General features: G+C 49.4%; 4 protein-coding genes across 6 annotated transcripts; 2 read left to right on the forward strand and 2 right to left on the reverse strand.

Annotated features, from left to right (window-relative positions):
* Positions 1–625: 625 nt before the first annotated feature.
* stag1a (stromal antigen 1a) lies at positions 626–15,886 on the forward strand. The gene is made up of 31 exons (XM_037241139.1): positions 626–987; positions 8,761–8,950; positions 9,027–9,147; positions 9,252–9,407; positions 9,500–9,673; positions 9,754–9,958; positions 10,040–10,191; positions 10,269–10,342; positions 10,414–10,537; positions 10,618–10,716; positions 10,790–10,869; positions 10,963–11,070; positions 11,155–11,269; positions 11,345–11,462; positions 11,540–11,643; positions 11,733–11,825; positions 11,885–12,178; positions 12,256–12,326; positions 12,405–12,573; positions 12,651–12,743; positions 12,806–12,980; positions 13,049–13,188; positions 13,276–13,377; positions 13,453–13,601; positions 13,687–13,815; positions 13,894–14,096; positions 14,173–14,344; positions 14,408–14,524; positions 14,594–14,708; positions 14,789–14,869; positions 15,012–15,886. Exons 2-31 carry the CDS (start codon positions 8,922–8,924, stop codon positions 15,033–15,035), a joined length of 3,786 nt encoding a protein of 1,261 aa, XP_037097034.1. The 5' UTR covers positions 626–987; positions 8,761–8,921; the 3' UTR covers positions 15,036–15,886.
* Positions 15,887–16,180: 294 nt separating this feature from the next.
* On the reverse strand, positions 16,181–19,797 carry pccb (propionyl-CoA carboxylase subunit beta). The gene is made up of 14 exons (XM_037241273.1): positions 19,509–19,797; positions 18,924–19,043; positions 18,784–18,852; positions 18,464–18,520; positions 18,278–18,391; positions 18,092–18,202; positions 17,926–18,034; positions 17,723–17,843; positions 17,557–17,638; positions 17,358–17,481; positions 17,076–17,284; positions 16,877–16,975; positions 16,646–16,745; positions 16,181–16,566 (listed from the first exon to the last, which is right to left on the reverse strand). The coding sequence occupies exons 1-14, from the start codon at positions 19,728–19,730 to the stop codon at positions 16,445–16,447; spliced, it is 1,659 nt and encodes a 552-aa protein (XP_037097168.1). The 5' UTR covers positions 19,731–19,797; the 3' UTR covers positions 16,181–16,444.
* msl2a (MSL complex subunit 2a) lies at positions 19,043–24,320 on the forward strand. 3 transcript variants are annotated; one of them, XM_037241240.1, is made up of 5 exons: positions 19,825–20,702; positions 20,819–21,047; positions 21,372–21,665; positions 21,836–23,010; positions 23,132–24,320. In XM_037241240.1, the coding sequence occupies exons 2-5, from the start codon at positions 20,906–20,908 to the stop codon at positions 23,435–23,437; spliced, it is 1,917 nt and encodes a 638-aa protein (XP_037097135.1). In that variant the 5' UTR covers positions 19,825–20,702; positions 20,819–20,905; the 3' UTR covers positions 23,438–24,320. The 3 variants fall into 3 exon arrangements, with proteins under 3 accessions (XP_037097136.1, XP_037097135.1, XP_037097137.1); XM_037241241.1 differs by lacking the exons at positions 19,825–20,702; positions 20,819–21,047 and adding an exon at positions 19,043–19,181; XM_037241242.1 differs by lacking the exons at positions 19,825–20,702; positions 20,819–21,047 and adding an exon at positions 21,087–21,176.
* Positions 23,900–27,041, reverse strand: LOC119116165 (tumor necrosis factor ligand superfamily member 10-like). Its single transcript, XM_037241382.1, has 6 exons — positions 26,845–27,041; positions 25,818–25,946; positions 25,584–25,629; positions 25,411–25,509; positions 25,081–25,337; positions 23,900–25,017 (listed from the first exon to the last, which is right to left on the reverse strand). Exons 1-6 carry the CDS (start codon positions 26,959–26,961, stop codon positions 24,808–24,810), a joined length of 858 nt encoding a protein of 285 aa, XP_037097277.1. The 5' UTR covers positions 26,962–27,041; the 3' UTR covers positions 23,900–24,807.
* Between the last annotated feature and the right edge of the window lie 485 nt (positions 27,042–27,526).

Raw genomic sequence — 27,526 nt, forward strand, 5'->3', positions numbered from 1 at the left:
CAGCGGGCACCAGCCGAGTATGTCGAGTACACGGCTGGAGGCTTACAACAGACTTTGCACCTTTATCACAATCTTTTCAAAACATCCAAAGAAAGCACAGTTGGGCTTGTGTAGCTCCTCGGGCCTTTTTCTGTCCCCCGTGGAGATGAACAGAGATGGTTATCTTCACTGTAATCGACTTTGGGAGTGACAAGGTGTAATTGCGGCCTCGAAAAAGATGATGCTTATGTTGCCATGGTTACAGCCTTGCCAACGGGCACAATGTGTGTCTTCTAAGGTTGCACGTATGAGAGTAAAATAATGACTAAAAAATAATGTTGATTGGAGCAAATTGCACCCGTGTTAGATGTTATAGTTTATGATCAAATAAAATATGACACAATAGGACGCAGAGAAAAGATACCAAGTAACGTGTTAAAATTCAATGCGTGACACTATATATATATTGTAATTTATAAAAAAATATATAGAGCATCTGCTATCTATATAGGTCAACAAAGTTGACTATTCGTTCAAATATAAGGATGACGTCACACGACGTTCGCAAAGCATAAGTAAGCCTTTAATTTTAAAATGAATTAGAAGAAAATGGAATTAGTCGCCCGTGAATGTTGTTTAACATAATGACTAGCATAAAATATAATTTTTTAAGGTTAAACGAAAATAGAGTGGCATAGACGGGGACCACCCGCGTGCGCGTCCTCGCCCCCTTTACGTGAAAGGCAAGGCGCGTGCCCGGCGCAGAGGATGTCGCGGAGTGTCCGCCAGGGGGCAGCCGCGTCCCGGCGTGAGGCTGCGCCGCTTCCCCTGCACCGCAGAGAGGAAAATACCACCAGATGGCGGTTTAGGATTGCTGCTCTTCTCTGCGAGGCAAGCCTCCGCTCGCACGGGCCAATTTCCCCAATATCAAATAAGACCAAATAATAAAATAGGGGATCGATTCGTCGCTGCGGGAGGTGACGCTCGAGCCGGGAATGGTCGTTAAAGGTGAGTACCCGGTGTTTTTGTCGTGCTTTTTGTGAGGCGGGAAAAGGGGGGTGGTGGGAGAGGAAGACGGCCCACAGATTCAAGATGGTGGACGCGCTGGAAAAAGGGAAGGCTTGCTGCTAAGGTTGTCGGTAGGGAGGGGGATGGGCGTTAGTGGCGGATAACGGAGGCCATTGGTGCCGTTTCTCTCCTCGTCAGTTAGCCTAGCCCGCGAGCTAACTCGCCTCCCATCCCCAAGCAAAAATGTCGCCGGCGGGTGGAACTCTCTCGAAGGTGGATCTCCGCCGCCTCCCCGCTACCATTGTCCACCTGTCGCTGGAGTTGTCAACAAATACAAGAAGCCACGCTGTGTGACGTCTTTTGTTTGTGCGACTCTCGTTTTGCAGCCTAGCGTGTTATCAACTGGCTTCTCTCTTTTCTTTTCTTTTTTTTTTGCATCCTTTGCTTGCTTGAGTGGATTTTCTTCCATGTGTGGTTCTTGACCTGCTCAGTGTGCAAAGTGCCCTGAGACAACTTGTGAATTGGCGCCATGTCAATAAACTTGTCTGAAAATGTGACGTTTCTGTCCAAAGCGTGTGAAGACCATGAGCTTCTTCTCACTGTGTGTGTCACCATCACATGTCACCTTCCAAATTTTATTTCTTCTCACTTTGGGATTGGTTGGGAAGTGTGAGCCAAATCTTGACAAGAAGGTCTCAGTCCCGGTCAACCGGCCCAGAGCAATATTTATGTTGACACTGGAGGTCACGATGTCCCTTGGAGGTTACATAACTGCTTTGTTTACAGTCAACATGTGCAAACATGTAAATCGAGCACTTTAAATTGTCGCTTGTTTGCCTTCGTCTGCCCGGCGATAAAGCCGCTCAGATAATGGATGGACTTTAAACTTCTAGAATTGATCTCAATATCGATTAATGACTCAAATTATTGCATTATTATAAAACTCCCCCCCCTGTTAGTTATTTCGGATTCAAACAATAACACACAATGTTGTACAGTGTAGAGCAATGTTGTTTACTATGAAGCTTTTGTGGAAGACGCCAGCCCAAAGCAGTTTCACTGACATTAAAGAGAACCCTTGCACTCTTGTAGTGCGTTCAACGTGTCACTGTTACTACTTCATCACTTTTGTCATTGTTCCTTTCTTGTTTTACTTCCCTGATTGTGAGAGCTTGGCTGTGGCGATGAATGATTGATAACGGCGGGGTGGGAAGCTTTGCTACTTGTTAACAATACAAAAGTGTCCCCCGGTCATTCATCACGGGTTTGACACGGTGACTGGGCGCCGCTCCAAAATGAAAACTCCTCTCTGGATCTGAAATAATTGTTGCATCTGTTTTGGCTTTGTTTATGTCTCGCCGTCAGCTTGCCGTGTCTTTTTTTTTGTCGTTTTCTTTGAATATGATGTCATTCTTCTTCTGTGGGCTTTGGGAGGCGCGCCTGCTGCTCGCTCGTTTTTCACGTTCCATGTGTCTCAGCGGGTTTGGACTGCCGACTCAAAGCGGTTCCTCACGAGAAGAACAATCGTATGGAAGGATGTCCTAGTTTACACTTTGCGTTGATGCCGTACGCGGCCGCGCCACCTTGAGTCATTGTTGCTTGTTTGGCAGGCGGCAGCCTCGTTTGCCTCGGGATAGTTTGAAATCAGGCCAGAGCGCGATGGCTCTCGATGTTTTTCAGTGACCGCCTCCGAGCGCTGTGCTATATTTGTGTTGGCCTTCCTTGAATATTGATGCGCTCACCTGCGTCTGTCGAGTGCAAAAGAAGAGCAATGCAATAGTCGGTGTGTTCGCCGTTATGCCCATTATGAGTCACGCTGAAGTGCAATTAAATGAACTAATGCTGATATGATCTCCATTGTGATGCAATCAACAGGTCACGACTCTTCATAGTCGGAGAGTAATCAACCGTCGGCTATCGTCATTTATTGATGTCTATCTCGCTCGCTGTGCCCATTAGTTATCTAAGCACACTACAATAAATCCCGCCACAGCGTAGCTGTGTCAATTTCAACGTCATTTGTCGTCTGCGGGAGTGTCGGCGATTTGCATGAACGCACCCCGCCCGCGCGCTTGTTTCAAATCAGCTGACATCTGTCAAAAGCTCGCAAGACGCATCTGTGCCCGTCCTTGACGCTTGGCAAGGAGGTCCGGAACGGTGCTTGTGTTGTGTCTGACAGTCTGGGCCGAGATGAGAAAGTGCAAATTGTTCAGACAAATATTTCTACCCTCTTGGCTCTTTCATACAAATAATGAAGCGAGAATTGGAGCTGTGATAGACCAAAATTCCAAATTGTTGTAAAAAAAATGACGTTTCAAACTGAAGCATGTATCCTAAAATGTATTCTGTACTTGTTGCTAGCTGCTTGTAGTCATGGTAACCAAATGGCTTGAGTCATCTCAACCGGATCGGATGTAAAGTACGCTGTTGTCATTCTGCGCATTTCGTCAGAAGATAATCCGAGACTTTTATTACGACATTGACAACCATTTTAAATCGCACGGACTTTGCATAACGCCACGGAAATAAAACACGCTCTTCCAAACCTCTGTTAAGCTTTGTGGACATTTCCCGACTAAGCCCCCATATGGTGATCAAAACGTAAAAAAAACAGAATAGAAGGTCAAGCAAAGCTTTCACTCGAGACGCCAACGACCCCTGAGGGAATCGGCGCCCGCCAAGACAATCATTGCTCTTTTATCACACTACCAGCCTGCGCACACACACATAAACGTTTCCCTTTCGAAAGACGGCTTGCAAGGAGCATTTTAACAAGATTAGGACCGTGTCACACAGGAGATCAGCCATTTGACACACACACACACACACGCTTGCAATCACACGGCCATCTGCCGCCGCAGCCACAAACTACTTACTGTACTCTCATTCTTTTGACTACACTCAGTCTGGAGGAGGAGGAGGGGTGAAGGAAGATGTAGTGACAAGATCGCTACTGAAAAATGGAATCCCTGCTCCCGCCAAGCACACACACACACTTTTTGTGAGTGTGACTCAAAGATACATACATCATAAGGCGGGATGCAATTTTTTATTTCCTTGAATAAAACATTTCCTTGTTGCACCTCATGAGTGCAATCCCACCGTTGGGGACGGACGGTCACGTGATCGTTTTACGCGCGAGAAGCGCTCATGCTCGCATTTTGCCCTCTCGCTGATGGATTTTGCAGATTTGCAGCAGCTGCCGCTCGCTCTCCCGCAGTCACAAAGCAAATAAGTGCCAGAGAAGGTGATTCAGCAGCGAGCAAAAGCCGGGCCGGGCCGGGCCGCCTTGCGTGATTGATGCTGCTGTTGTAGTAAAACACAAGCGGGGCAACGCTGTCACGCTGACATTTTTAAAGCTCCCTGAAAAGATAGCAGCTGCGTGGATTTCAATTCAATTTCCTAGTTTAGAGGCGAGCTTTTATTTTACAATGCATACTTTTTCCTGCAGTAGAAATTAAATAACTATAAATAAATAAAATAAATAGATAAATAATATCATTAATGATAGTAGAAATAAAATAATAAAAATGCGATTTCAAGTATGCTGTCATTTCTCAATGAACCAGAGATTTTGCGTTGGCAAGGGACAGAACTCGGTGCGCTGGTCTAGGCGTCAATTCTGACACACAAAACGGATATCTGGTGCCGGAGTTTGGAGTTTCCGCCGTTCATGTTGTCAAATTGGCCATGAACAAACAATAAATCATTGAATTAAAAAGTTAATAGATCAAATCAATGACTGGTTCAACTGCAGCCTGCTCCGTTTCCACGTTCTCACTCGTCCAAAACACATTTCACAAAATAGTCTGAGGTTGTTTGACAGCCAGCAACCATTGACCCGCTGGTGCCTGAGGCCAGCGAGCCAACCAGTACTCATGTTCACCAAATCTATTTCAATCCATACATTCCGAGCGCTTCGCCACGCAGTCTTGCTACGAAACAGCTGAGAACCATTTAGGGCAATTTACACCCCAAAAATAACGCTAGTGACAGTCCAAGGGCAGAATTACCTCATTTGAGCTCTGCATTGGAGACGTTGCCACAGAAACCAGCCTTGGAATAAGACAAATGTGCTACCGGTGACTTCTTGTAACATTTCTCTCGACTCTTAATTTGCTTTGTATGAATAGAAGCCCGGCAGATGTAAAATGGGGATGTAACGTGAGCTTCTTGCCATAATGTCTTAGCAAGCCCAAGGTGCACTTAAAAGGATTTTTCTGCTTGTGCCACTTCGAATATGAGTCATTGCCGGCTGGCTCCATCTTTTAAGGGACGACAAATCGCATCTTTTGCATTCAGTCTTGTCTCACTCCCCCTCCCCTTCTGTTTTTTTTTTTTTTTTTTTTTTAAATTCAGGAATACACTTGTTCTAGTCGTTCCAAAGGGTTGTCCAGCAGGGACGACATACAAGGTGTAATCACCTCGCCGTCACCACTCATTAAACTCTTGGCTGTCTGCAACCGCTGCGACGACGGTTTAAAAAAAAAAAAGAAACAATCCTCCAGTGTGTCGTTGTTTGGATAAGACTTCTTTTTTTTCGACACTTCTTCCGTTGCCTTCTGGCGCTAAGTCGTTAACAGCACACAAGTGTGACTGAACCCGTAAAGCTCCTTTTATGGCATAACACACTTTTGCAAGCGCCAGTGATGATGAAGCACACTTCTGCCAGGATTTTTTTTTTTTTTTATGAATACGTTCTCCAATAAAAGGAAAATTCAAAGAAATAAAATGTGGACAGTAAAATAAAAGTCACGTTTGATCATCATTTGTTTAGCAAAGTGTAACAAATTAGTTTGCTGTTTTTCCAAAAATGATGAGGCTGACAAAAATGTAAAACACTAAAAGATTTTTCAAAAGATATATTTATTAATAGACAATGAATTTGATCTCTTAAGGAAGATGCCATAGCGATAGCTCTTCTTCATCACGTTGGCGCGGTGCCACTTCAAACAAGTTAACAAATTTGACACTCTGCCAAAAGCGTTTCACTCGCCAGAGGCTGAGCTGCGCTGTGTTTGTTTATGGAGTAGACATGATTGCCAACCCCTTACACGCTCGCGCTCTCTTAACATACATCGTAGATATTTTTTTCTGCTCGTAACACTTTCTCCATATTATCTTTCAAGTGATGTCGCGCTTGTCATTAAAGCGCCGGGCCGTGTCAAATCAAACACGTTAAACAAGTTTTCCCTGCTGGCGTTGCCACTAGCGAATATTTTGCAGTTTGAATATCCTACCGGATCAAATAATTAAAATAGTTTTGCTTTTTTAGAATTTTAGAGAATTCTTTTTGTACTAAAATGCAAACCTCATAGCAGCAAACTATTTTCTTCTCTATAAATATTTGTGAGATTTTGGGCAAGTGACATCAGATAGCAAATTTGAGTTAACCCGTCTTGACAATTTCGAAATTTGCAACGGAAGTCAAGAAATTAATTTTTGAATGAAGCAGTCAAAACCTCCCTCCCTCCCTTTCTTTTTCTCAACTTGGTCCCTCCTGTCCCCACTTGGCACCCAATCAAACCAGCTCTCGGCGTCAGGCTTATGACCCTCGCCTAGTCGCCATGGCAACGAGGGCCTGCCTCCCATAGAACGCGGCGTGCATGTTAAGTGCTTTCTCGGAGGCTCGCTGCCTCGCTCGCTCTGTCTTGTGCGTGCGTGCGTGCATTCTCTCACATACGCGCTCATGGCTGCCGTGGAGTATTTCAAGAGTCGATCGATTCAATGATTCATTCTTATTATATTTTCATTGCAACATCACTCCCCCTCGTTTTTTAAAAGTTTATTTTTTTATGAAAATGAAAACATTGTATTTTTAAATCCATTGTTGGCTTAACAAAATAATTGACAGATTAATCAAGAATAATAATTTTAAAATTCGCTTTGGTCCACGCAGTTTGTGTCTCGGTAGTGCAATTGGTGACAAGACCAAATTTTATGACTCAAAAGCCGACGTTATAGTTTAGTGGCGCACAATCCTGCTATTATTGTCACATTTCAATAGTGAGAAATGAAACTGATGCCGATGTCAACTTCGGTGCAGTCCTCACAAAAAAAAAAAGTCAGGAAAGAGTCAGGCCTCCACACACACAGACACATTTCCTCTTCCTCAGTGTGGACGTCAGCACTGAAAAAAACCCCCAACCAATTGATTCCCATAAAAATGAGGCTAGCGTCCAAATAGTCTGCGAGGGCGACCGAGGCTGAGTTGTGTGTGTGTTTGTGTGCCTCCATATTGAGATTGTGATGTTTGGTCGGCTGAGGGCGTCTGACTCATTTGGGTCACACTCGAGCACCATCGTCATCTTGAGAAGTCGGTTGACTGTTGATGAATGAGTATTGTTAAGGATTATCTTAAATTAGAAGACACAAGTGTTAAAGTGCTTCATGAGAATTTTTATATGCCGACATGTTACCCCTTAATAGGCGTCGATTGTTTGGGGGCCGTTATTCTAAGAATAGTGTTGGCAATATACAGTAATCCATCCGATAAGGATTCACCTGCAAATAGGAAACAGAAGCCCCCAAATTAATATTAATCGTAGTGACGGCCGAGTACCGATAACACGTATCGGTACGGCCGATATTGGCCTTACTTCGATCTGATACCGGTCCCCGATACCAAGCGCCCTCTTGTGGCCAATCAAATAACAGACCGTTTTTTTCTTCGCGAGCTGGAAAATATGCCCAGTAAAATGCAATTTATGTAACTAGTCAATTGCGAATGAATAAATGTTTCCGCAATAGCCATGATTGTTCATTTACGGTTAGCATTTATACATCTGCCAAAGCTACCAATTTCCTCTTTTACAACTTTGCATTGACATTTCACGCTGTTCAAATTTGCATTGACATTTCACGCTGTTCAAATCCTCTTACACACCAAACAGAAACACACACACACACACACACACAGTCTATGCTTGGCGGATGATGTATGTGAGTGTGTGTGTGTGTGTGTGTGTGTGTTCTCACTCCTTGGCTTGCTGCATCTCCATATCAACAGTGTGTGAGCGGCAGTATTTAAATACACACTCTCTTAGCCTGCCCCCTACTGTTGCCCAGACCTACTTTCAAACACACGTGCATACACTCACACACACTCTAGTGCTAAAAAGTGCACGCCTGAAGTATTACATGCAAACAAAACCTCACTTTAATTTAAGTAGCTTTAATTAGCATTCTGGAATTTTCTGCAACATGTTTAACTCAATGATGGAGTTTATGAAGAGACCGCCCGGGTGAAGGACTTTGTGGCTCATACTGCTCACGGTGGTTGTTTGGCGATACTGCACCTATGTGCTTCTGCTGTCATTAGCATAAAAACAGGTAGACAATTAATATGATCGTTAGTCTTCACGGCTTTGTGTTCACGATGGTAATTAAGGTGCAAATATTTACCAAAAATTCAAATTAATCCAGAAGTGATGTCTTGCAAGATGTAATTAAGGTGCAAATATTGACCAAAAATTCAAATTATTCCGGAAGTATGTCTTGCAAGATGGCTGCTTTTTCAACATTGAGTTAATCTTAATGTGTGAGGGCCAGCAAACTTTTATTGCCTTTAAAATATCTACTCATATCTTGGAATTATTTTATTCTGTAGTTCCCAAAGTGGCCAGTTGGTGTCATCCTCTTGCTATTTTTATGCCTATACGTTATCAGGGAAAACAGCAAACTGTCCCGAGCTCCTAAAATGATCATTATTATTTACTAATTATCATCATCTGTTATATTCATTTATTTATATTTTTATTTGCCTCTCTGCAGAAACAGGAGAGCGTTAAGAGCCAGAGCGCGGTCCGTCCTGGATTCTTTCCACCCCCTCCCGCCCCTCCGACTCTTCCCCCCCATCCGAGCATCGTCGTGACTTTCGGACCCGAGAGACGCGTCATATTCGGACACCTCAGCGCCACCCCAAAGTCGCCAGGATGATAACGTCAGAGCTTTCTGTGCTCCAGTAAGTGACGCTCTCAAAAAAAACCACAAATACTGTACTTGGATACCCTTTGATAAATGTTTTTATGCATTTCTAGGGACTCATCCAATGAGTCGGGGGCCACGGATGCGGTGGGACTCAGCATGGGCATGGCGGACATTGAAGACCCCGAGGTGAAGGGCAAGAAGAAGCGAGGAAGGCCTGGCAAGCAAGCGCAAGTGAGAGCAAAAACAAAATTGTATTTGAATGAATTTTCAGTGATCCTCACGCAGCGTGTTCCTCGGCGTACGATACAGCTAACCAAATGTTCCTCTCCGCGCAGACGGCCAATAAGAAGCCTCGCAAGATGCCGGCGGACAAGGGCGTGGGCGGGGCCAGGGGGCGGGGCAAAGCCAACGGCGTGGCCCAACACAACGGCGACAGCTCGGAACCCATCACTCTGTTCGAAGTGGTCAAGATGGGAAAGAGCGCCATGCAGGTGGGCCCGACCCGCACCACCGTGACAAACGTCTCGAGATGTTCGACCGGCGGCTAAGCGGACGTCTTTCCGTGTGTGTTTTCATTGCGCAGTCCGTGGTGGACGAGTGGATCGAGTCGTACAAGCAGGACCGAGACTTGGCCCTGCTGGATCTCATCAACTTTTTTATCCAGTGCTCCGGGTGCAAAGGCACGGTCAGGATCGAGATGTTCCGCAACATGCAGAACGCCGAGATCATTCGCAAGATGACCGAAGAGTTTGATGAGGTAAAAAAAATAGTCTCGCTTCTTTTTTATTTTGATGATCCCCCCCCCACCTCCTAAAAGACGCTGTCTGCGCTCCGCAGGACAGCGGCGACTACCCGCTCACCATGCCGGGGCCCATGTGGAAGAAGTTCCGTTACAATTTCTGCGAGTTCATCTGCGTGCTGATCCGCCAGTGTCAGTACAGCATCATCTACGACGAGTACATGATGGACACCGTCATCTCGCTCCTCACCGGGCTCTCCGACTCCCAGGTCCGAGCCTTCAGACACACGTCCACGCTGGCTGGTAAGGAGACCTAGCTGAAAAACATTTTTTTTTAAATTTCATTTCATTTGAATGAGTTGCCGTCATTTGTCCTGGCCGCAGCTATGAAGCTGATGACGGCGCTGGTGAACGTGGCGCTCAACCTCAGCATCCACCAGGACAACACGCAGCGGCAGTACGAGGCGGAACGGAACAAGATCGCCGGCAAGCGGGCCAACGAGAAGCTGGAGCTGCTGCTGCAAAAGAGGAAGGAGGTTGGGCAAAACGGCAAACTTGCACTGCGTTCATTCTTTTTGCGGGAAACGTATCAAATCCCTTTGTCGCTGCTCAGCTTCAAGAAAACCAGGACGAGATCGAGAACATGATGAACTCCATCTTCAAGGGCATATTCGTGCATCGCTACAGGTGCATTTGGACAAATTGAAATGAATCTTGACAAATTGAAATGAAAACCGCCGACTCCTCTTGGCTCGCAGGGATGCGATTGCCGAGATCCGAGCCATCTGCATCGAGGAGATCGGCGTCTGGATGAAGATGTACAGCGACGCCTTCCTCAACGACAGCTACCTGAAGTACGTCGGCTGGACGCTACACGACCGGGTGAGTCGAGCGGGGAAAACCCGGGGGCTCAGTCCTCTCTCATATTTTGCTGACTTTGCACTCTTTGTGTTCCCTCCCAGCAAGGCGAGGTGCGTCTCAAGTGCCTGAAAGCTCTGCAGAACCTGTACACCAACCGGGAACTTTTCCCCAAGCTCGAGCTCTTCACCAACCGCTTCAAGGTAACGCCGCAATTGAGAAGCGTAGAAAAAGCCTTTTTTGGTCACGCCCCCCCCCTTTTTTTTTTTTTTTTAGGACCGTATTGTGTCAATGACGCTGGACAAGGAGTACGACGTGGCTGTAGAGGCCATCCGACTGGTCACTCTCATCCTGCAGTGAGTAAACCTTGAAGGACAGACAACGTATTGGCCGGGCAGAAGCAATTCAAAATCCGTTTTCCACCTTTGATTGTGCTTTTGTTGTCCCAGGGGCAGCGAGGACGCACTGTCCAATGAGGACTGTGAAAACGTCTACCACCTGGTCTACTCTGCCCATAGGCCCGTGGCCGTAGCCGCCGGCGAGTTCCTGCACCGCAAGTGAGCCCGCACTGACCTCACGCCATCTCCATGCGATTTTACGGGTTGCCATCTTGACCCGATGCTTTTCCCCGTCGCCGCCAGGCTCTTCAGTCGGCACGACCCGCAGGCGGAAGAGGCGCTGGCCAAGCGCAGAGGCCGCAGTAGCCCCAACGGGAACCTCATACGCATGCTGGTGCTCTTCTTCCTGGAGAGTGAGGTGCGTAACTTTGGAGGTGCTCCGGCCCCGTCGTTTCAAATCACATGATCATCGTTATTGATTGTGTGCGCGTAGCTTCACGAGCACGCGGCCTACCTGGTGGACTCCTTGTGGGAAAGCTCCCAGGAGCTCCTGAAAGACTGGGAGTGTATGACCGAGCTGCTGCTGGAGGAGCCCGTGCAGGGCGAGGATTGTAAGATGCGCTATATCGTCTTTGGATCGTCGCCCGCTCTCTTGCCGACTGTCAATGTCCGTTTACTTCCCCGCCAGTGCTGTCGGACAGACAAGAGAGCGCGCTAATCGAGCTGATGGTGTGCACCATCCGGCAGGCGGCCGAGGCCCACCCGCCCGTGGGCAGAGGCACTGGCAAACGGGTGAGTCGCAAATCCATCCAAGTTGTTCCATTCTGCCGCTTTTTTCTGCCATGTTGGTCATCTCCGTGTTTTCTGTTTTCTTTCCGCAGGTGCTAACAGCCAAGGAGAGGAAGACTCAAATAGACGACAAGAACAAACTGACGGAGCACTTCATCATGGCGCTGCCCATGCTGCTGTCCAAGGTGAGCGAAGCCGCTCGCCGGCGCCGCCACCCGATCGACCCTCCTCGTTCTCCCCGCAGTACCAAGCCGACTCGGAGAAAGTGGCCAACCTGCTGCAGATCCCGCAGTTTTTCGACCTGGACGTGTACAGCGCCGGGCGCATGGAGAAGCACTTGGACGGGTTGCTCAAGCAGATCCGGCTGGTGGTGGAGAAGCACATCGAGGCGGACGTGCTGGAGGCGTGCAGCAAGACCTACAGCATCCTCTGCTCCGAGGACTACACCATCATGAACCGCGTGGACATCGCCCGCTCGCAGCTCATCGACGAGATGACGGATCGCTTCGCGCACTCCGTGGAGGACCTGCTGCAGGAGGTGATGCGGCGTTGCTCACCAAAACCGCCAAAGCCACGTAAACTCGAAACGTTTATTTTTTATTTTTTTAATCGCAGGCCGAGGAGGCCGACGACGACGACATCTACAACGTTTTATCCACCCTCAAGAGACTCACGGCCTTCCACAAGTAAGACTCGATGGACTCCCGGTCTGACGGCACTTGCGACCGTTTTCTCACCTCCATGTCTTCCGCCGCCCACCTCAGCGCTCACGACCTGACGCGCTGGGACCTTTTTGGCAACTGCTACCGTCTGCTGAAGGCCGGCATCGAGCTGGGCTCCATGCCGGAGCAGATCGCCGTGCAGGCGCTGCAGTGCTCCCACTACTCCGTCCTCTGGCAGCTGGTCAAGGTCACCGAGGGGGCTCCCAGCAAGGTAGCGGCGACGCAAACACTCGCTCCAAGAGACGAGATGGACTTTTCCCTAAATGCTACTCGTGTGTGTTTGTGTAGGATGACTTGCTGGCCCTCAGGAGAGTGGTCAAGTCGTTCCTCGCCGTGTGCCAGCAGTGCCTGTCCAACGTCAACACGCCCGTCAAAGAGCAGGTACCATTTCAGAAAGCCGCTTCCTGGATTTCTGCTCTCCTCACGCCGTCCATTCCGCTCAGGCCTTCATGCTCCTCTGCGACCTGCTGATGATCTTCAGCCACCAGCTGACGACGGGCGGCCGCGAGGGCCTCCAGCCGCTGGTCTTCAACCCGGACGGCACGCTTCAGAACGAGCTGCTCAACTTCGTCCTGGACCACGTCTTCATCGACCAGGACGACGAGAGCCAGAGCATGGGTGAGGAGGAGCTTTGAAAGAGGCGTGGAGGAGCGAAACGCACAATATTGACTTTGACGGCCTCTCAGAGGGCGACGAGGAGGACGAGGCCAACAAGATCGAGGCCCTGCACAAGAGGAGGAACCTGCTGGCAGCTTTCTGCAAACTCATCATCTACGACATCGTCGACATGCCGGCGGCTGCCGACATCTTCAAGCACTACATGAAGGTTTTTTTATTTGACTTTTTTGTATTTTGTAAACTTTTTTCTTTTTCAAATCATCACTTGTGTGTGTGTCTTACTGTCGTTCTTCAGTATTACAACGACTACGGCGACATCATCAAGGAGACCCTGAGTAAAACCAGACAGACTGACAAGATCCTCTGTGCCAAGACGCTCATTCTCAGTCTGCAGCAGGTCACAGATTCACCACAAGGCGCAAATTGGCTTCATACCGACGCACGTCATTGACTTTGCCGTATGCGCTTGTAGCTCTTCAACGAGCTGTTGCAGGACCAGGGCCCCAACCTGGACCGCACGTCGTCACACGTGAGCGGTATCAAGGAGCTGGCCCGCCGCTTCGCCCTCACCTTCGGCCTGGATCAGATCAAAACCAGGGAGGCCGTGGCCACGCTGCACAAGTGAGTTGTTAACACAAGCGGGTTGGTGGGCGTGATTTCATTTATTTTGGTTATTGTACTCCTTTTCTATTCTTCCTCTTGTCAGAGATGGAATCGAGTTTGCCTTCAAGTACCAGAATCCTCGAGGACCCGACTTTCCTCCCATCAACTTGGCCTTCCTGGAGGTCTTGAGCGAATTCTCCTCCAAGCTGATCCGCCAAGATAAAAAGACAGTGTAAGTGATTTTCCAACTTTTGAAAGCAAGTTTGTGACGTACGTACGCACTGTAGCTAAACGCGGCGCATCCCACCAGTCACTCGTACCTGGAGAAGTTCATGTCGGAGTCCATGCCGGAGCGGCGGGAGGACGTGTGGCTGCCGCTGATCTCGTACAGGAACAGCTTGCTGACGGGCGGCGACGAGGACCACATGTCGGTCACGTCGGGCTCCAGCAGCAAGACGGGCTCCGTGCGCAGCAAGAAGGGTCGGCCGCCACTCCACAAGAAACGCGTCGAAGGTGAGCCCGGGCAGGATCCTCTTAGAAATGTTGTTTTTATTTCTTTCATTGGCAACACTTGCTCTCGACATTGCAGAAGAGAGCAGCAGCGTGGAGGGCTCGTGGCTGATGCGCAACGACACCTTGCAGACGCCCGGCGCGCTGCCAACCCCTCAACTCACCTCCACCGTCCTTCGAGAGAACAGGCCCGCCGAGCACATGCCCGACCCCGACTCGGAACCCGGCTCGGAGAACGACTTTGTGCACAAGTGAGCGCGGACGCCGGCCTAAGAACCCTCTCGGCACGAGTCTTTGACGAGTCGCGCCTTCAGCCCTCAGATGCAGATGTCGTGGCTCGGCCAGCAGAAGATGGAAGAGGTGAGCAGGAAGGACCGCATGGCCGTCAACTACATCAAGTCACGGAGCAATCAGGGCGTCCGGCAGACCGTGTAAGTTGGACCACCAAAAAAGAGAATTTGTCATGGCTGCGTGGGCGTAACGTATGCGCTCGGCTTCAGGCGCGGGCTGATGGAGGATGACGCCGAGCCCATCTTCGAGGATGTGATGATGTCATCGCGGGGTCAACTGGAGGACATGAACGAGGAGTTTGAAGACACCATGGTCATCGACCTGGTCGGTGACAACGCCTCACCGTGCTTTTTGTCGTCTTGATGAAAGGTTGAGGTTTATTTTATTTTTTTCAACCCCGCCAGCCGCCATCGAGGAACAGACGCGAGCGAGCGGAACTAAGACCGGACTTCTTTGACTCGGCAGCCATGATTGAGGACGAGTCGGTAAGCAATTAAAGACGGGGTTTTTTCTGCTTGACTTCCTCTTTGGAAAAAAAATCGATTTGTGCATCTATAATTAAGGGGTTTCTTCTCCCCATCCAAATATTTCTCTGCATGAGCGTTTTTTGAATTTGTGTTTCTGCAGGGGTTCAGCATGCCCATGTTCTGATGGCCGCAATGGTTGCAAAAGGAATTGAGAGAAAAAAAAAAAAAAAGCGCCTTCTGATCAGGAAGTCAAACGACAGCGGTGGTGTGGTAGATCCACGTGAGCTGTCAATCACACTCCTTTCCCAAGAAGGTATTGTACAAGTTCTTCACCTCTGGACACCTGGTCCTCTTTCGCGTTGGACAGTTTGAAAAAGTGTTGGCCGGGTGTTCCGTTCTGTACAGCCCCGTGCCCCTCCCCTCTCCTTCCCTTGTGTTGCACTTTGGTCCACCCACATCAGTTCAAACAAAGAGTGGACGTCAAGTCTACATGGTCTATATCTGTGGTCTTATCACCCCCCTCGACTCCCAACCCCCCCCCCCCCCCCCCCCCCCACCACCACCACCACCACCACCCTGTTGCGCTCTTGGAGTTACTCTGCACACAAATAAGTTTTTGTATAGTAAAAACAAAAACGAGAAAAATACATTTCTAATTCTGTAGCTTTAGTACAAAAAGTTTTAAAACCGAGTGTTTGTACAGCGTTTTCTTCTCGAATGTGTATTCTCGTTTGTTGCCAAATGGTGGCCTACATACAAACATTCTCTTCTGGATCTTATCCCGATCCCTTCATTGTTTTTTTTTGGGTCCTCTCCCTTCCCTCACTGCTTCAGTATTTGCTGTCGCTCCCTCGCCGCCGCAGACAGTGTTTGATTCGTGTCGGTGCATCACAAATGTTGTTTGAATGTGTCTTCGAGTTTTGCTTGTGTAAATATCACAACGGTCCGCGGAGCCCTAACGTGCTCTCAAAAGACTCTTTGTTTTTTTTTCTGTCGACCTTCAATTGTTTTTACGAAAATAAAACGTGTACTCAATTTACGGAGTTGTGATAATCTTTCACCAAAAAAATTTACCTTAAGTGGCATTTTAGCAGTAGAAATCTCAACCCAAAATAGATTGGCTTCTATTTAAATTTTAACTTTCATTTTGACATAGAAATGAGGTCAACGTTGAATTTTTTTAGTTTACAGTAAACACTTTCAACAATCTGTTTTTGAAATAAAATCAATGAGGTCATTTCTTTTTTTCATTAAACAAGCATTAAGTCGTGTCATAAAGCCTCGATTATATTTTCATATTTCATCTCTCCAATTACACAAAAAATCCAGTTTTATTAAAGTTCACTATTTATTGTATTTTGATTGAAAAGGCACCATTTCTGTTTGACCTAAATCCAGACATGAGGAGTGAAGTTGAAGGTAGAGGGGAGGGAAAAAAAGAAAATGATAAAAATATTCATAGTATGAATGAAATTCTTCAGTTGATAAGAATGCCATTAAAAAATTGTACAGATCCTATCTGGGATTGACCTGCTGATGTTTTATGCACTCCAGGCTTCCAGTGGGGAGGGGGGGGGGGTGATGCAATGTTTTTTACAGAGGAATGTTGGCGTGCTTCTTCCAAGGGTTGACCTGCTTCTTACTGGCCAGCACTTCCAGGTCTCTGCAAATCCTCTTGCGCGTGGCGGACGGCTCGATGATGTCATCCACGAAACCTGCCGTACAAGTAGGGCAGAGATTTCTGGTTCAGAAAAGCATTTTTTTTTTTTTTTTTGTCCAAATTGTTGGTGGTACCTCTGACTGCAGCAGGGAAAGGGTTGGCAAACTTGTCCACATATTCCGCTTCGGCCTCGGCCTGGTTCTCCTTCCCTCTGAAGATGATCTGAACGGCTCCCTGACACACAGATATTCAAACAAAAGTCTACACACCCCTGTTCAAATGCTGGGCTTGTTCATCATTTGGATTCATGTTAAATGGCGATCGGCGCAACAGCTGTTCAAGCCGGGTCATGTGAAACTTTGTACCTTGGCGCCCATGACGGCCACCTCGGCCGTGGGCCAAGCGTAGTTGACGTCTCCTCTCAGATGTTTGGAGCTCATCACGTCATACGCGCCGCCGTAAGCCTGCGATGGAACAAATTCAGAATTAAAGAATGACATAACAAGCCGCCTGCCCATCCCAAATGATCATCAAGAGAAATCTGAATGTTGTGCGCTCTCCCACCTTCCTGGTGATGACGGTGATCTTAGGAACGGTGGCCTCGGCGAAGGCAAACAGCAGCTTGGCTCCGTGTCGGATGATACCGCCGTACTCCTGAGACGTGCCCGGCAGGAAGCCCGGCACGTCCACAAAGGTGACGATGGGAATGTTGAAGGCGTCGCAAAAGCGCACGAAGCGAGCGCCCTTCACAGACGAGTTGATGTCCAGGCAGCCTGACCGGAAAAAAAAAAAGATATAAGCGGATGTGACTCGTCTATGTGTAATGCGCTCAAAACTTTTGCTCACCAGAAGCCACTTTGGGCTGGTTCCCCACGATCCCCACCGTGCGCCCGTTCATGCGGGCGAACCCCACCACGATGTTTTTGGCGTAGTCGGGCATGATCTCGAAAAATTCTCTCTCATCTGCTATCTGGCGAAGGTGGCAGGAAGAAGTACTGATTTATTTTGACTCAATTGTCAACAGAAAGTTCCTTTGAGCACTTACAGCGTGGATGATATCCAACATGTCGTAGGCCTTTGTTGACTCGAACGGGACGATGGCGTCCAGCATAGGAACCAGGCGCTCGCTAAATTAAGAGCAGATTAACAACAACAAAAGATCATTAAAATTTTGATTTATGGGCCCATTGCAGTGGTGCCGTTTTGTCTACCCGGAGTCGAGACACTCCCTGACAGGCGCCGCGTCCTGATTGCTGAGCGGCAGGAAGTTGAAGAAGTGGCGCAGGTGCAGCAGAGCTTCCACGTCGTTCTCAAAAGCTCGATGTGCCACGCCTGGACGAGGACCACAACACACACTCAACATTTTCCACCCAAGGTTCAGAATAACAAGGCAGATGATGCCAAGTTTAGCGACCGGACACGCTGGTGTGCGTCTTGGCTCCGCCCAGCTCCTCTTGAGTGACATCTTCATTGGTGACTGACTTGACCACGTCAGGACCCGTGATGAACAGGTACGACGTGTCCTGTGTGTACATGACAGAGGTTAGCTTCGCACAACCAGCAGGTTATCTCTCTCTCACCTTGACCATGAAGGTGAAGTCGGTCAGGGCGGGCGAGTAGACAGCGCCCCCCGCGCATGGTCCCATGATGAGGGAGATCTGAGGCACCACCCCGGACGCCATCACGTTCCTCTGAAAGAAAGAAATAACTTTTTTTCCTCATTTTTTAAAATCATCATTTGGTTAACTGTGTGGCGTGCAACTAACCAGGAATATATCCGCATAGCCAGCCAGAGACTCCACGCCCTCTTGGATGCGAGCACCTCCGGAGTCGTTGAGGCCGATGACGGGCGCTCCCACCATCATGGCCTGGTCCATTATCTGAATGACAACGAGCAGACATGTAACCGACGGCAACGCATCCGCCTGAAGTACTCCTTGGCGGGTGCTTACCTTGCAAATCTTCTGTGCGTGAGCTCCAGACAGACTGCCACCAAACACGGTGAAATCCTAAACACCAACATCACCTTAAGCAGTCATGACTTTTTTTTTTTTTTAACTGCAAAGCAACAACATTACTGTGATTTACTCAGCTATGATGACCCCTGTGCTGTATACAATATTTTTATATCGATTATGCTGCCCCCAGGTGGCCAAGGCACGCACAACAGGAAGAGCAGCACAATATGACTATGTGGCCAGAGCTGTCCACAAATCAATAATTTTGATCAAATTCCCGAAGTGGTGGCGCAAAATTCCTTGACAAGCCCTACCTGGCTGAAGACGTACACCAGGCGGCCATTGATCCTCCCGCTTCCCGTCACCACGCTGTCACCGGGGAACTGAAGGCAGAAGACAGGCAATGACATCACGCAACCTCAGAAAAGAGGAAGGTGACGGAGACAACAACCACCTTGTTTTGATCCTGCTCCATGCCGAAGTCGGAGCAGCGGTGCTCCACAAACATGTCTGTCTCGCAGAAGGACTCGGCGTCCAGCAGGAGCTCCACTCGCTCCCGAGCCGTCAGCTTGCCCTGTGAGCACACTTCAACTTTTCATTTGGCTTTTCTGGAACAGTGGCACCATAGAAGCGGGCTGGCAAAAGTGACAACAATCGCAAGAGGAAGGACCACAAGTGAAAATAGACCTCAGCTCAGCGAGCATCTAAATAGGTAAGTGTCTTTTGACTTCATTGGATTTTGGGGTGAAGGTTTCACCACTGAGGTAGAAAACTGCCAGTGTTGACCATTGTTTGTATTGGGTTATATTTTCTTTGAGGTGGGGGGGTATTAATGCAAGACTTTAAAACGTCACCAAATAAGTCACTTTTTGAGATGTTATTCAAGGCTTCAGTAAGTTTTCTGATATTCTGTCATTACATTACATTTTCAAACTGCATGCATTTAAGACAACCATAACGTCATGTAGCTGATGTAGTCGAATAATGACGTCACGACGTCGTCCTTGCACCCAAAGACGTAAAAGTTAGCCGCTCTCACCCGTTTGTGTTGCGCGTCGATCCTCTTCTGACCTCCCCCGACCAGCGCCGCCTCTCGTTTCTTCTCAATGCGCTCCCGCACGGATAGGTGGCTGACCGAGTAGCATCGTTTCGCCGATAGCGTCGGCGCACCACGCTTGACCGGCGCCAGACTCCTAAACGACAGCCGCAAACCATCGAGCAATCCGCGGGTTCCCCGAACAACACCGTAGGCCGCCATCATGGCTGCGCGTCCATCTCCGGTGTCAGAAGGCAAGCCGAAACCCGGGTCATACGAGCCAATGGCGAGCAGTGGGCGCTCTCTTGCAACCAATGGGACTGAAGGAGAGAGTCGGAAAAGGCAGGACTTGTTTTATTTACAAGCTGTTGGGTTTATGCAGTACCTACTAAATTCACCCTAAATATATTCTTTAAGGTACATAACCCATTTGAGTCATGCTTTTTCGTTTGTTTGTTGATGAGCCATTCACATTAGAATACATTGTAATAAGTCCTCTACAAAACGTATACAACTTTCATTTTATAGAGCAGTGCGCAAGAGCAACCAAAGGGAGCGCTGTCACGACACAGGAGCCCCATTTCTCACTTCCGCCTACCAAAAACGGTAACCACGGTGACTGGCGAAGTCTCGCGCGATGTCCGTTCGCGTCGAGCGATATCTATGGAGAAGGGGGGGGGGGCTTGCTGCGAGGAAGTGCAATTCAAATGACTGATTAAATTTCCAAAAGGCACAGCGAGCGTAATGTGTCCCTCTGCCCGGCGGCCGTTACGGTAGATCACGCGGAATAAGCCACCACCGCCGGGGCATCCAGACCCACCCTGGCTACAAGGCAGCGCGGGGGGGATTTAAACATTTCCGATAGCTCTGTTTTTTGGGGGAGAGCTAACGATGCTAACTTTAGCTTTGTTTACATGGAGCGCGCGCCTGGTACATGGTAGCTAACCGCTAACCGAGTCTCTTTAACCACCAAAGTATTAACCGGACGCTCACATTTCACCACAGTTTAGCTAGTTTTTTTGGAAGATATGTTATTTATGGCTGAGTCGAGCGACTTGTTGCCCGAGGCGACGAGCCGCCGACACATCCGTGAGCGAGCTAGCTAGCTATGCTAACGGTTAGCCCCCATTAAACAATGCTAACCCCTTGAAGATGGCTCTATAACTTCAACGTTCGTTCCGACAGTGGAGTAATAATGTGAGTAATTATGACGACGTGCGAATGAGCGTTTCCATCATAGTGTAGTGATTCCGATGTAGTTTTCATGTATTATAAATGGCTTTCTGTCTACTCTGATACTGTACTGATATAAGAAGCGTGAACAGCCTCTTTGCTTCGTGTGGATATAATCCCCCTCAACACACAAGCCGTACCCCAACTCCTTCCCCCGAGAGGCGGCGATGAACCCGGTCAACGCGGCCGCCCTGTACGTGTCCGCTAGCCGGGCCGTGCTGCAGTGCGATCCGCGGCATCCGCACACCTTCTCGGACATGTACACGCTGCTGCCCTTCTTCAGACAGTCGCTGGCTTGTCTCGTCTGTGGTAAGCGCCACTATGATGAAAATCATAATATTGCGGGTGGGCGTGTGTGTTGCAGCGCTCGACTCAGTTTGCCGTCGCCCTGGCAACCGAGGCCGAGCTCATGACTGTCATGTGTCTCCCCCTCTGTTGGTAAAACACGACTCCACTTTTATTTACTATTCATGCTTTATTTTGCTCGAGTAGCCGGGCTCCCTTAAAAAAAACATTGCAGAGTTTTAAATATAATTGCACAACGTGTTTTATCTATGGAGTGCCCGTGGGTGAATTTAATTCGTGGTTGCAGGTAGCTTCCGTCCTGCTTACGAGGTATTTGCTGGTTTTCAGGCGAGCTGGTGCAGGACCCGGTGTCGGCGCCGCACCCCGGCTGTCCGCACCACGTGTGTCTGGGCTGCCGTGGCCAAAAGATGGCGGGGCGACCGGCGTGTAGCCGCTGCCGAGACGCGGCAGGCTTCCGGGAGGACAAGCAGCTGTCCCTGTTGGTGCGGCTTTACCGGAAGCTGTGCGTCTACGTGGCGCACTCGGCACTGCTGCCGTGCGTCAGCACTAATGCCGAGTTGATGGCGCTGCTGGAGGAGGCGCTGGTGGCACCGGCGGAGAATGTGGAGTCCACCCGTGCAAGTAGGCATTGTTATACAAGTTATACAACACTCGTTTGAAATACTAAAACTAATAACTAAACAAAGCATTTTTGGAGTCATAAAAACTAACAAACCTGCTCTGTAAAATAATTCAAACAAACTGAATTCAGAAAGTCAAAATGAAATAAAAATTAACCATGACCCTGGTAGGAACACTGGACGGCGGGTTGGTGGATAGCGAGCCTTTACGGGACGACGACCTACTGGGCGGTGAACCCGTGCAGGACGGCGGGTTGCCCGGTAGCGACCCTGCGAACCACGACTTGGTGGACGGCGACTTGGTGGATGGCGAGCCCGAAGGGGACGGCGACTTCGAGCCGGACGCCTCCGCCGCCGAGTCGTCCATCCACACCGACGTCGTCGAGCTGTACCAGGGTGCGGGGGCGTGCAACGGGGCTCTCCTGGAGAGCCTGGAGCCCTCCTCGCCCGAGCTAGAGGTGTGCGAGCTGATGGAGGAGACGCTAGCCCCGCCCCCTCCGCAAGGCCTCGCCGCTTCCGACACGGCCACCCTGGAGCTGAGTCTCACCACTGGACCCTTCACTGCCGAAGCCTTCGCCCCCGGATCCATCCCGACCGCAGCCTTCCCCGCCGGGGCCTTTGCCCCCGCGTCGGGCGGCAGGGAGTTGGAGGAGGGTGAGGTTCTCCTCCTCAGCGTCGAGGAGGTCCTCCAGACTCTGGACCCCCTTCAGCCGCCCACCGACAGCCCACCGGACCGCCACGCTCACATGTACCTCCAGCTGGACGCCACCCACAACTACACACAGCTGCACGCGGACAGGACTCACATGGCCCTGAGCCCCGCGTTCGCCCCTCCCTCTCTCGCCACCCCGCTGCCCCCCTCGCCTTCCTCCTCCGCGCCATCGTCACGTCACAAACGCAAGCGCTCGCGATCGGAGAGCGACCGAGAACAGGTGAAGCCGCTCCCCATCGCCTCCATCCTGCAGGGGCCCACATCGCCGCACGGACAGCACGCCGCCGCACCCTCCTTCGTCGCGCCGCCCCACGCCTACTCGTCTCTCTACAACGGGGTGGCGCCCAAGCCCGCCCGCCAACACCACCACCATCATCACCACCACCACAGCAAAGGTGCCCGCAAGCACGGCGAGCTGGGGCCCAAGAAGAAGGCGCGCGCAGGTGGCAAGAGCAAGGAGCGCAGTAAAGAGCAACGGCTGCAGCTGTCCGGCTGCCTGGTGCCCCCCGCGCCGCCCCGCCCGCCCTACAAAAAGCCCGTGGAGAAGAAAGGCTGCAAATGCGGACGTGCCACCCAGAACCCCTCGGTGCTCACCTGCAGGGGGCAGCGCTGCCCCTGCTACTCCAACCGCAAGGTGAGAATATGACCTGCTATGTATACGGTCATCGTATGTAAATTCCATTTTTTCTATCTCCGTGTGTAATATTAGAACTTGTACAAACCAAATGAATGTTTGCTGTGGTCACCATCTGCAGGCATGCCTGGACTGCATCTGCCGCGGCTGCCAGAACTCTTACATGGCAAACGGCGAGAAAAAGCTGGAGGCGTTCGCCGTGCCCGAGAAGGCGCTGGAACAGACGCGGCTCACGCTGGGCATCAACCTCACCAGCATCACGGCGGCCGCCGCCCTCCGCAGTCCGTCGGGCAGCGGCCTCCGCGCCGGCACCCTGCTCAACGTGGCGGCGGCCACCGGCGCGCCCGTTGCCACCGCCTTCCTGTCGGCCAGCAGCCCGCCAAGGGACCCCACCTACGAGGACAGCCTTGAGCTGCTCATTGGCTGAACCCTATGAGGAGGTGGGCCAGATTTTTTTTTTCCCCGGTGCTTGTTGAATGTTCCGGCTGCTCGCCACCCCTGCCCCCCCTGAAGGGGGCGCACTATGGCAGCTGCTTTTCTTCTGTGGTGGAAAATGCGCAGTAGCCGGACTAGTGTGGGTGTGCCAAACCCTCCTGTAACGGTGCCTGTGTGTGTATGTGTGTGTGCGCGTGGGTGTGCTGCTCTCAACCCCTTCCCCCCCGACATACAGCACCCTTGAAGGCAATACTCCACCCAATACTCTCTTGCCACAGCCCCATGGCTCCCTTTTTTTAATCTGTACCGCTGTGCAAGCAACCGTGACATGGAAGTACTTGACGAACATTTAGCATCGTTAGCACTTAGCGTGAGACACAAAAACTCCCACGGTGCGTCCAAAGACAACACTGGCTGTTAAAAGCCTAGACATGAGTTGTTTTTAATTTTTTTTATCTCTACCCCAACTCCCAAAACAAGAGTATTGCGTGCGATTGTGTGTGTGCGAGTGTCATCCTAATGCGTCATCACTGTATGGGTCCAGTATGCGTGGGACCAACAAGATATTTATCGAAAACCAACAAAAAACTAATAATGGGCGACAGAGTGAGGAGGACTCTCAGCGCGATATGAAGCAGCTCTCCGTTGGTAGCGGGCGCGTTACGACCTCACAACCATCAGCATAAACAATGTAATCTTCCCTATATGTGTGCGTTGATGTGTGTCTTTTGGGGCATTACTTGAAGCCGGATTAGTTTTAGGTTGTTGTTTATTTTGTATCGCTAAAATCATTTGAAGATGAAAACATTCACTGCCATGACATGGACTCGACCAGTAAGACAGACACGTCAATTAAATGATAGTTTTTTACTTTTTCACTGGTGTGTGTGTGCGTCTCTGTGTGTGGCTCCGAATGCTTTCCAGACAAAAATGAAAAAAGTCATGTTAGCTTCCAGTGTTAGCATCCAAGTTATCCTCTCTGTTAGTTTCCAAAGCTACTGCTAATGTTAGCGGTAAGCCCTGCCTTGGCTTGAAACCTAAGGTTCGTGAGTGACTTTAGATGAACTTTGCAGGATTGACTTTAGCGTCCAATTTGGCTTCAGCTTGTATCCAGACAAACTCAAGGCATCGCCGCTTTTCTATTTGCCTACGTAAGCAAAAGCCCTGCTTGCCGCCATCGCAGCCGTTCCGCTTTCCAGCCCTCGCGGCTTATCCTCACTTGAGCACATTTTAGCACGCTGAATGTTGACTGCAAACATCAATGGCTCATTATCTGCCGAGCGCGCCGCGTGATCATGACAGCGTGACTTAAGCAGTCAATCCCGTACGGAGGCTGCGGACCACGAGGTCCCGAGCTCGGGTCTAGCCCACCAGGAAAGTCCCGAAGTAGCTGGCCCGGCCGTCCGCCTCCAAGGCGCTGGCGTTGCCGACGGCCACAAAGAGGCGGTCGTCAGGCTGCAGGAAGGCCGTGCCCGCCTGGGTGAGGGAGAACATTCCGGGCTCTCTGCCTCGCGGCCAGCAGGCGCTCCGCGAAGACTTCATGAGCAGGATGGGAGCCGTGTACGAGCTCATCTACGTGAACATCGGGACGTTTTTAACGGGTACAGAAAATCAGACTTGTACCATGATTCGGACCTTTTTATAAATATACTGGACGAGCTGGGCCCCTTCTTGCTCCCCGTCTGGGTTGTGGTCATGTTCCTCCTCCTGGTCCTTGCTCCAGGTGGAGTAGAGCCTGAAGTAGGTCTGCGCGTAGATGTAGTAGAGCCCTGCCCGAGGCACCAGCAGCTCTCCCCCTCTCAGCTCCACATTGTGCAGGAAGGACTCCCCTCGGTGTCCTTCCCACGCCGTCACGCGCTCGCCCAGGTGACCTTTGCGGCTCTTCGCACCGTCTGCGCGCCAACAGTGTAAAGCCAAAACCTTCGTATTGTAAAATTTCCCAACAGATCATTTTTTTCCTCTCACCTTCTTGCGTCTGTGAGGATGAAGTGGCGGTCACGTGAGCCGCCACATCAGGACGAACGTGGCCGTCAGGCAGGAAAGGAAGAACGTCTGTCAGCTTATCTGGCAACCACACAGTCGCGCCGTTTTATTGAGGCAGAAAAGATCATTTGTATCGACCTTGGTTACGCTCTTACTTGTCACGCCGGAAGACATGTCCTTCTCTAATCTCGCCGCCATCGCCTGCAAAATAACCACCAACAATTAAGCGCAAAGAAGGAATTGACTAAAAATCCCCAAAATCAACTCCATCCAGAAGCGTGTGTCTAAGGTAGATGTTTGCCTTGGCCACCAGGGTACAGTATTTTGTTATTATAGGACTAAAAAAAAAAAAATTTGCAAGACAAGTTTCAGATAGAATACAATCAAACCTTTTCAATGTGGTAGCGGAGTTGTTGCAAAACTTGCCAGCAGGGGTCACTCGTCTTCTCATCGGTCGGGAACTCGAAATTGACGTCGGTCAAACATGACATGCTCCCCCCGGAAAAACTGTCCTGCATCTGTAGACATGAAGCGAAACTGAAAACCACAACAGAACTTGCTCCGGTTAAAGCTAGCTAGCGGCGTACTTGAGGTTGAATTAACCATAAAATAGCCCTGTGCTCTTTTGTCCGTCCTAGCCAAGGGTCAGTAGAGCGGAGGAGGTTTTTTTTTTTAGGGTAAAAGTGAAGATTGTGCATGGAGGCCCCCGAGGCCTCTTCTTTCCCAACATTCCAGATTCCAGACAACAGTTAAACCTTCTGATATTTTTGCACATAATGCGACCACTATTTTACACACACAAACAATCACAACACAAAGAAACGCTTTAGTAATTTTAGATATATAAATATATATATATATATATATATATATATATATATATATATATAATTCAATAAATTAGTGCCTTAATTTGGAAAATAATTGATTTAATATACATTGGGCCCCGACCGTTTAAATGGCTGCTATTAGTTCTGTTTTAATCGGAAAAAAAGAAAATCATTTGATTAAAAGAATTTGTTTAATTCCATTTAATGCGACTTGGCCACCAGAGGGCAGTATAATCCTGTCATGCCGATGCATGAAGACGTTTACAACTACTACTGCAGTGAGGATAAAGAATATATGTCTCTGCGTACTGTCTGTATATGTTGATGTGGTTCTAATGTGTATTGCTTAAAACCACCACACCACGCTTGTCGTTAGCCCATCTTCGTGTTTTGCTTTTAAGCAAAACACTCTGCCCCGTTTCCTCCCATTGTCGGCCGGCACACCGCGAGCATTGGCAGCCGTTCCGCACTCGCATTCCTGCTAGATGCAGTGCAACTTTTGACAGCGTGTTTAATCTGTTCCACACCGAGACTAGTCCTTTTTAGCGGTTTGCTAAGTGAGCGTAGTCGGGAAAGCTGCCCTTACCGTGTGCAGGACTCTGTTGAAGAAGACCACGCTGAGCACCAGTGTGAGGGTCTGCACGGCCGCGGCGGCCAGCACCAGCAGCCAGAAGCATTGCGGGGAGCCCCAAGAAGCGCTCATGACGAGGTCGAGAAGGCGCAGCCGCTTAAGTCGAGCAAATGAGAAAGAGGGAAAAAAGAGAGGAGGAGGAGTAGTTGGAAGATGACGAGGAGGAGGAGTGTTAGGGGCCTGGCTGTCTTATTACAACTGCAAGCCGGCCGGCCCTCTGGAAATTTTAAATAAGTTCCAAAAATAGATGTCAACAAAAAAGTCAAAGTGAGTCATTAAAGATATATTTGGCATCTTTTATTCATTTTAAATGATTTTGACACATTGGGTGATTATAAAAATATTCCCCAAGATGTGATCGTGTTTTTCGTTAGATCATTTATGATAAAAACATTCATCATTTTATTTTTTCATTTCAAAGCATTTGTAAACACACTTTTATTTGTTCATTATTAAAACCATTAAAACATGAAGGCAGCGGATTCTCCTCCTCCTCGTAAAAACGGGTTTCCTCTTATTGATGCAATGATCCACTGCTTGTTGCCAAATGACCCTCTCCATTGTTTGGCAGGTCATCGTACAGTGGATACCAAAAGTCGGCACACCCCTGTTTGAAAAAACAATGACCCGTTTCATT

Source organism: Syngnathus acus, chromosome 22, assembly GCF_901709675.1.
Source record: "Syngnathus acus chromosome 22, fSynAcu1.2, whole genome shotgun sequence".
NCBI classification, from domain to species: domain Eukaryota; kingdom Metazoa; phylum Chordata; class Actinopteri; order Syngnathiformes; family Syngnathidae; genus Syngnathus; species Syngnathus acus.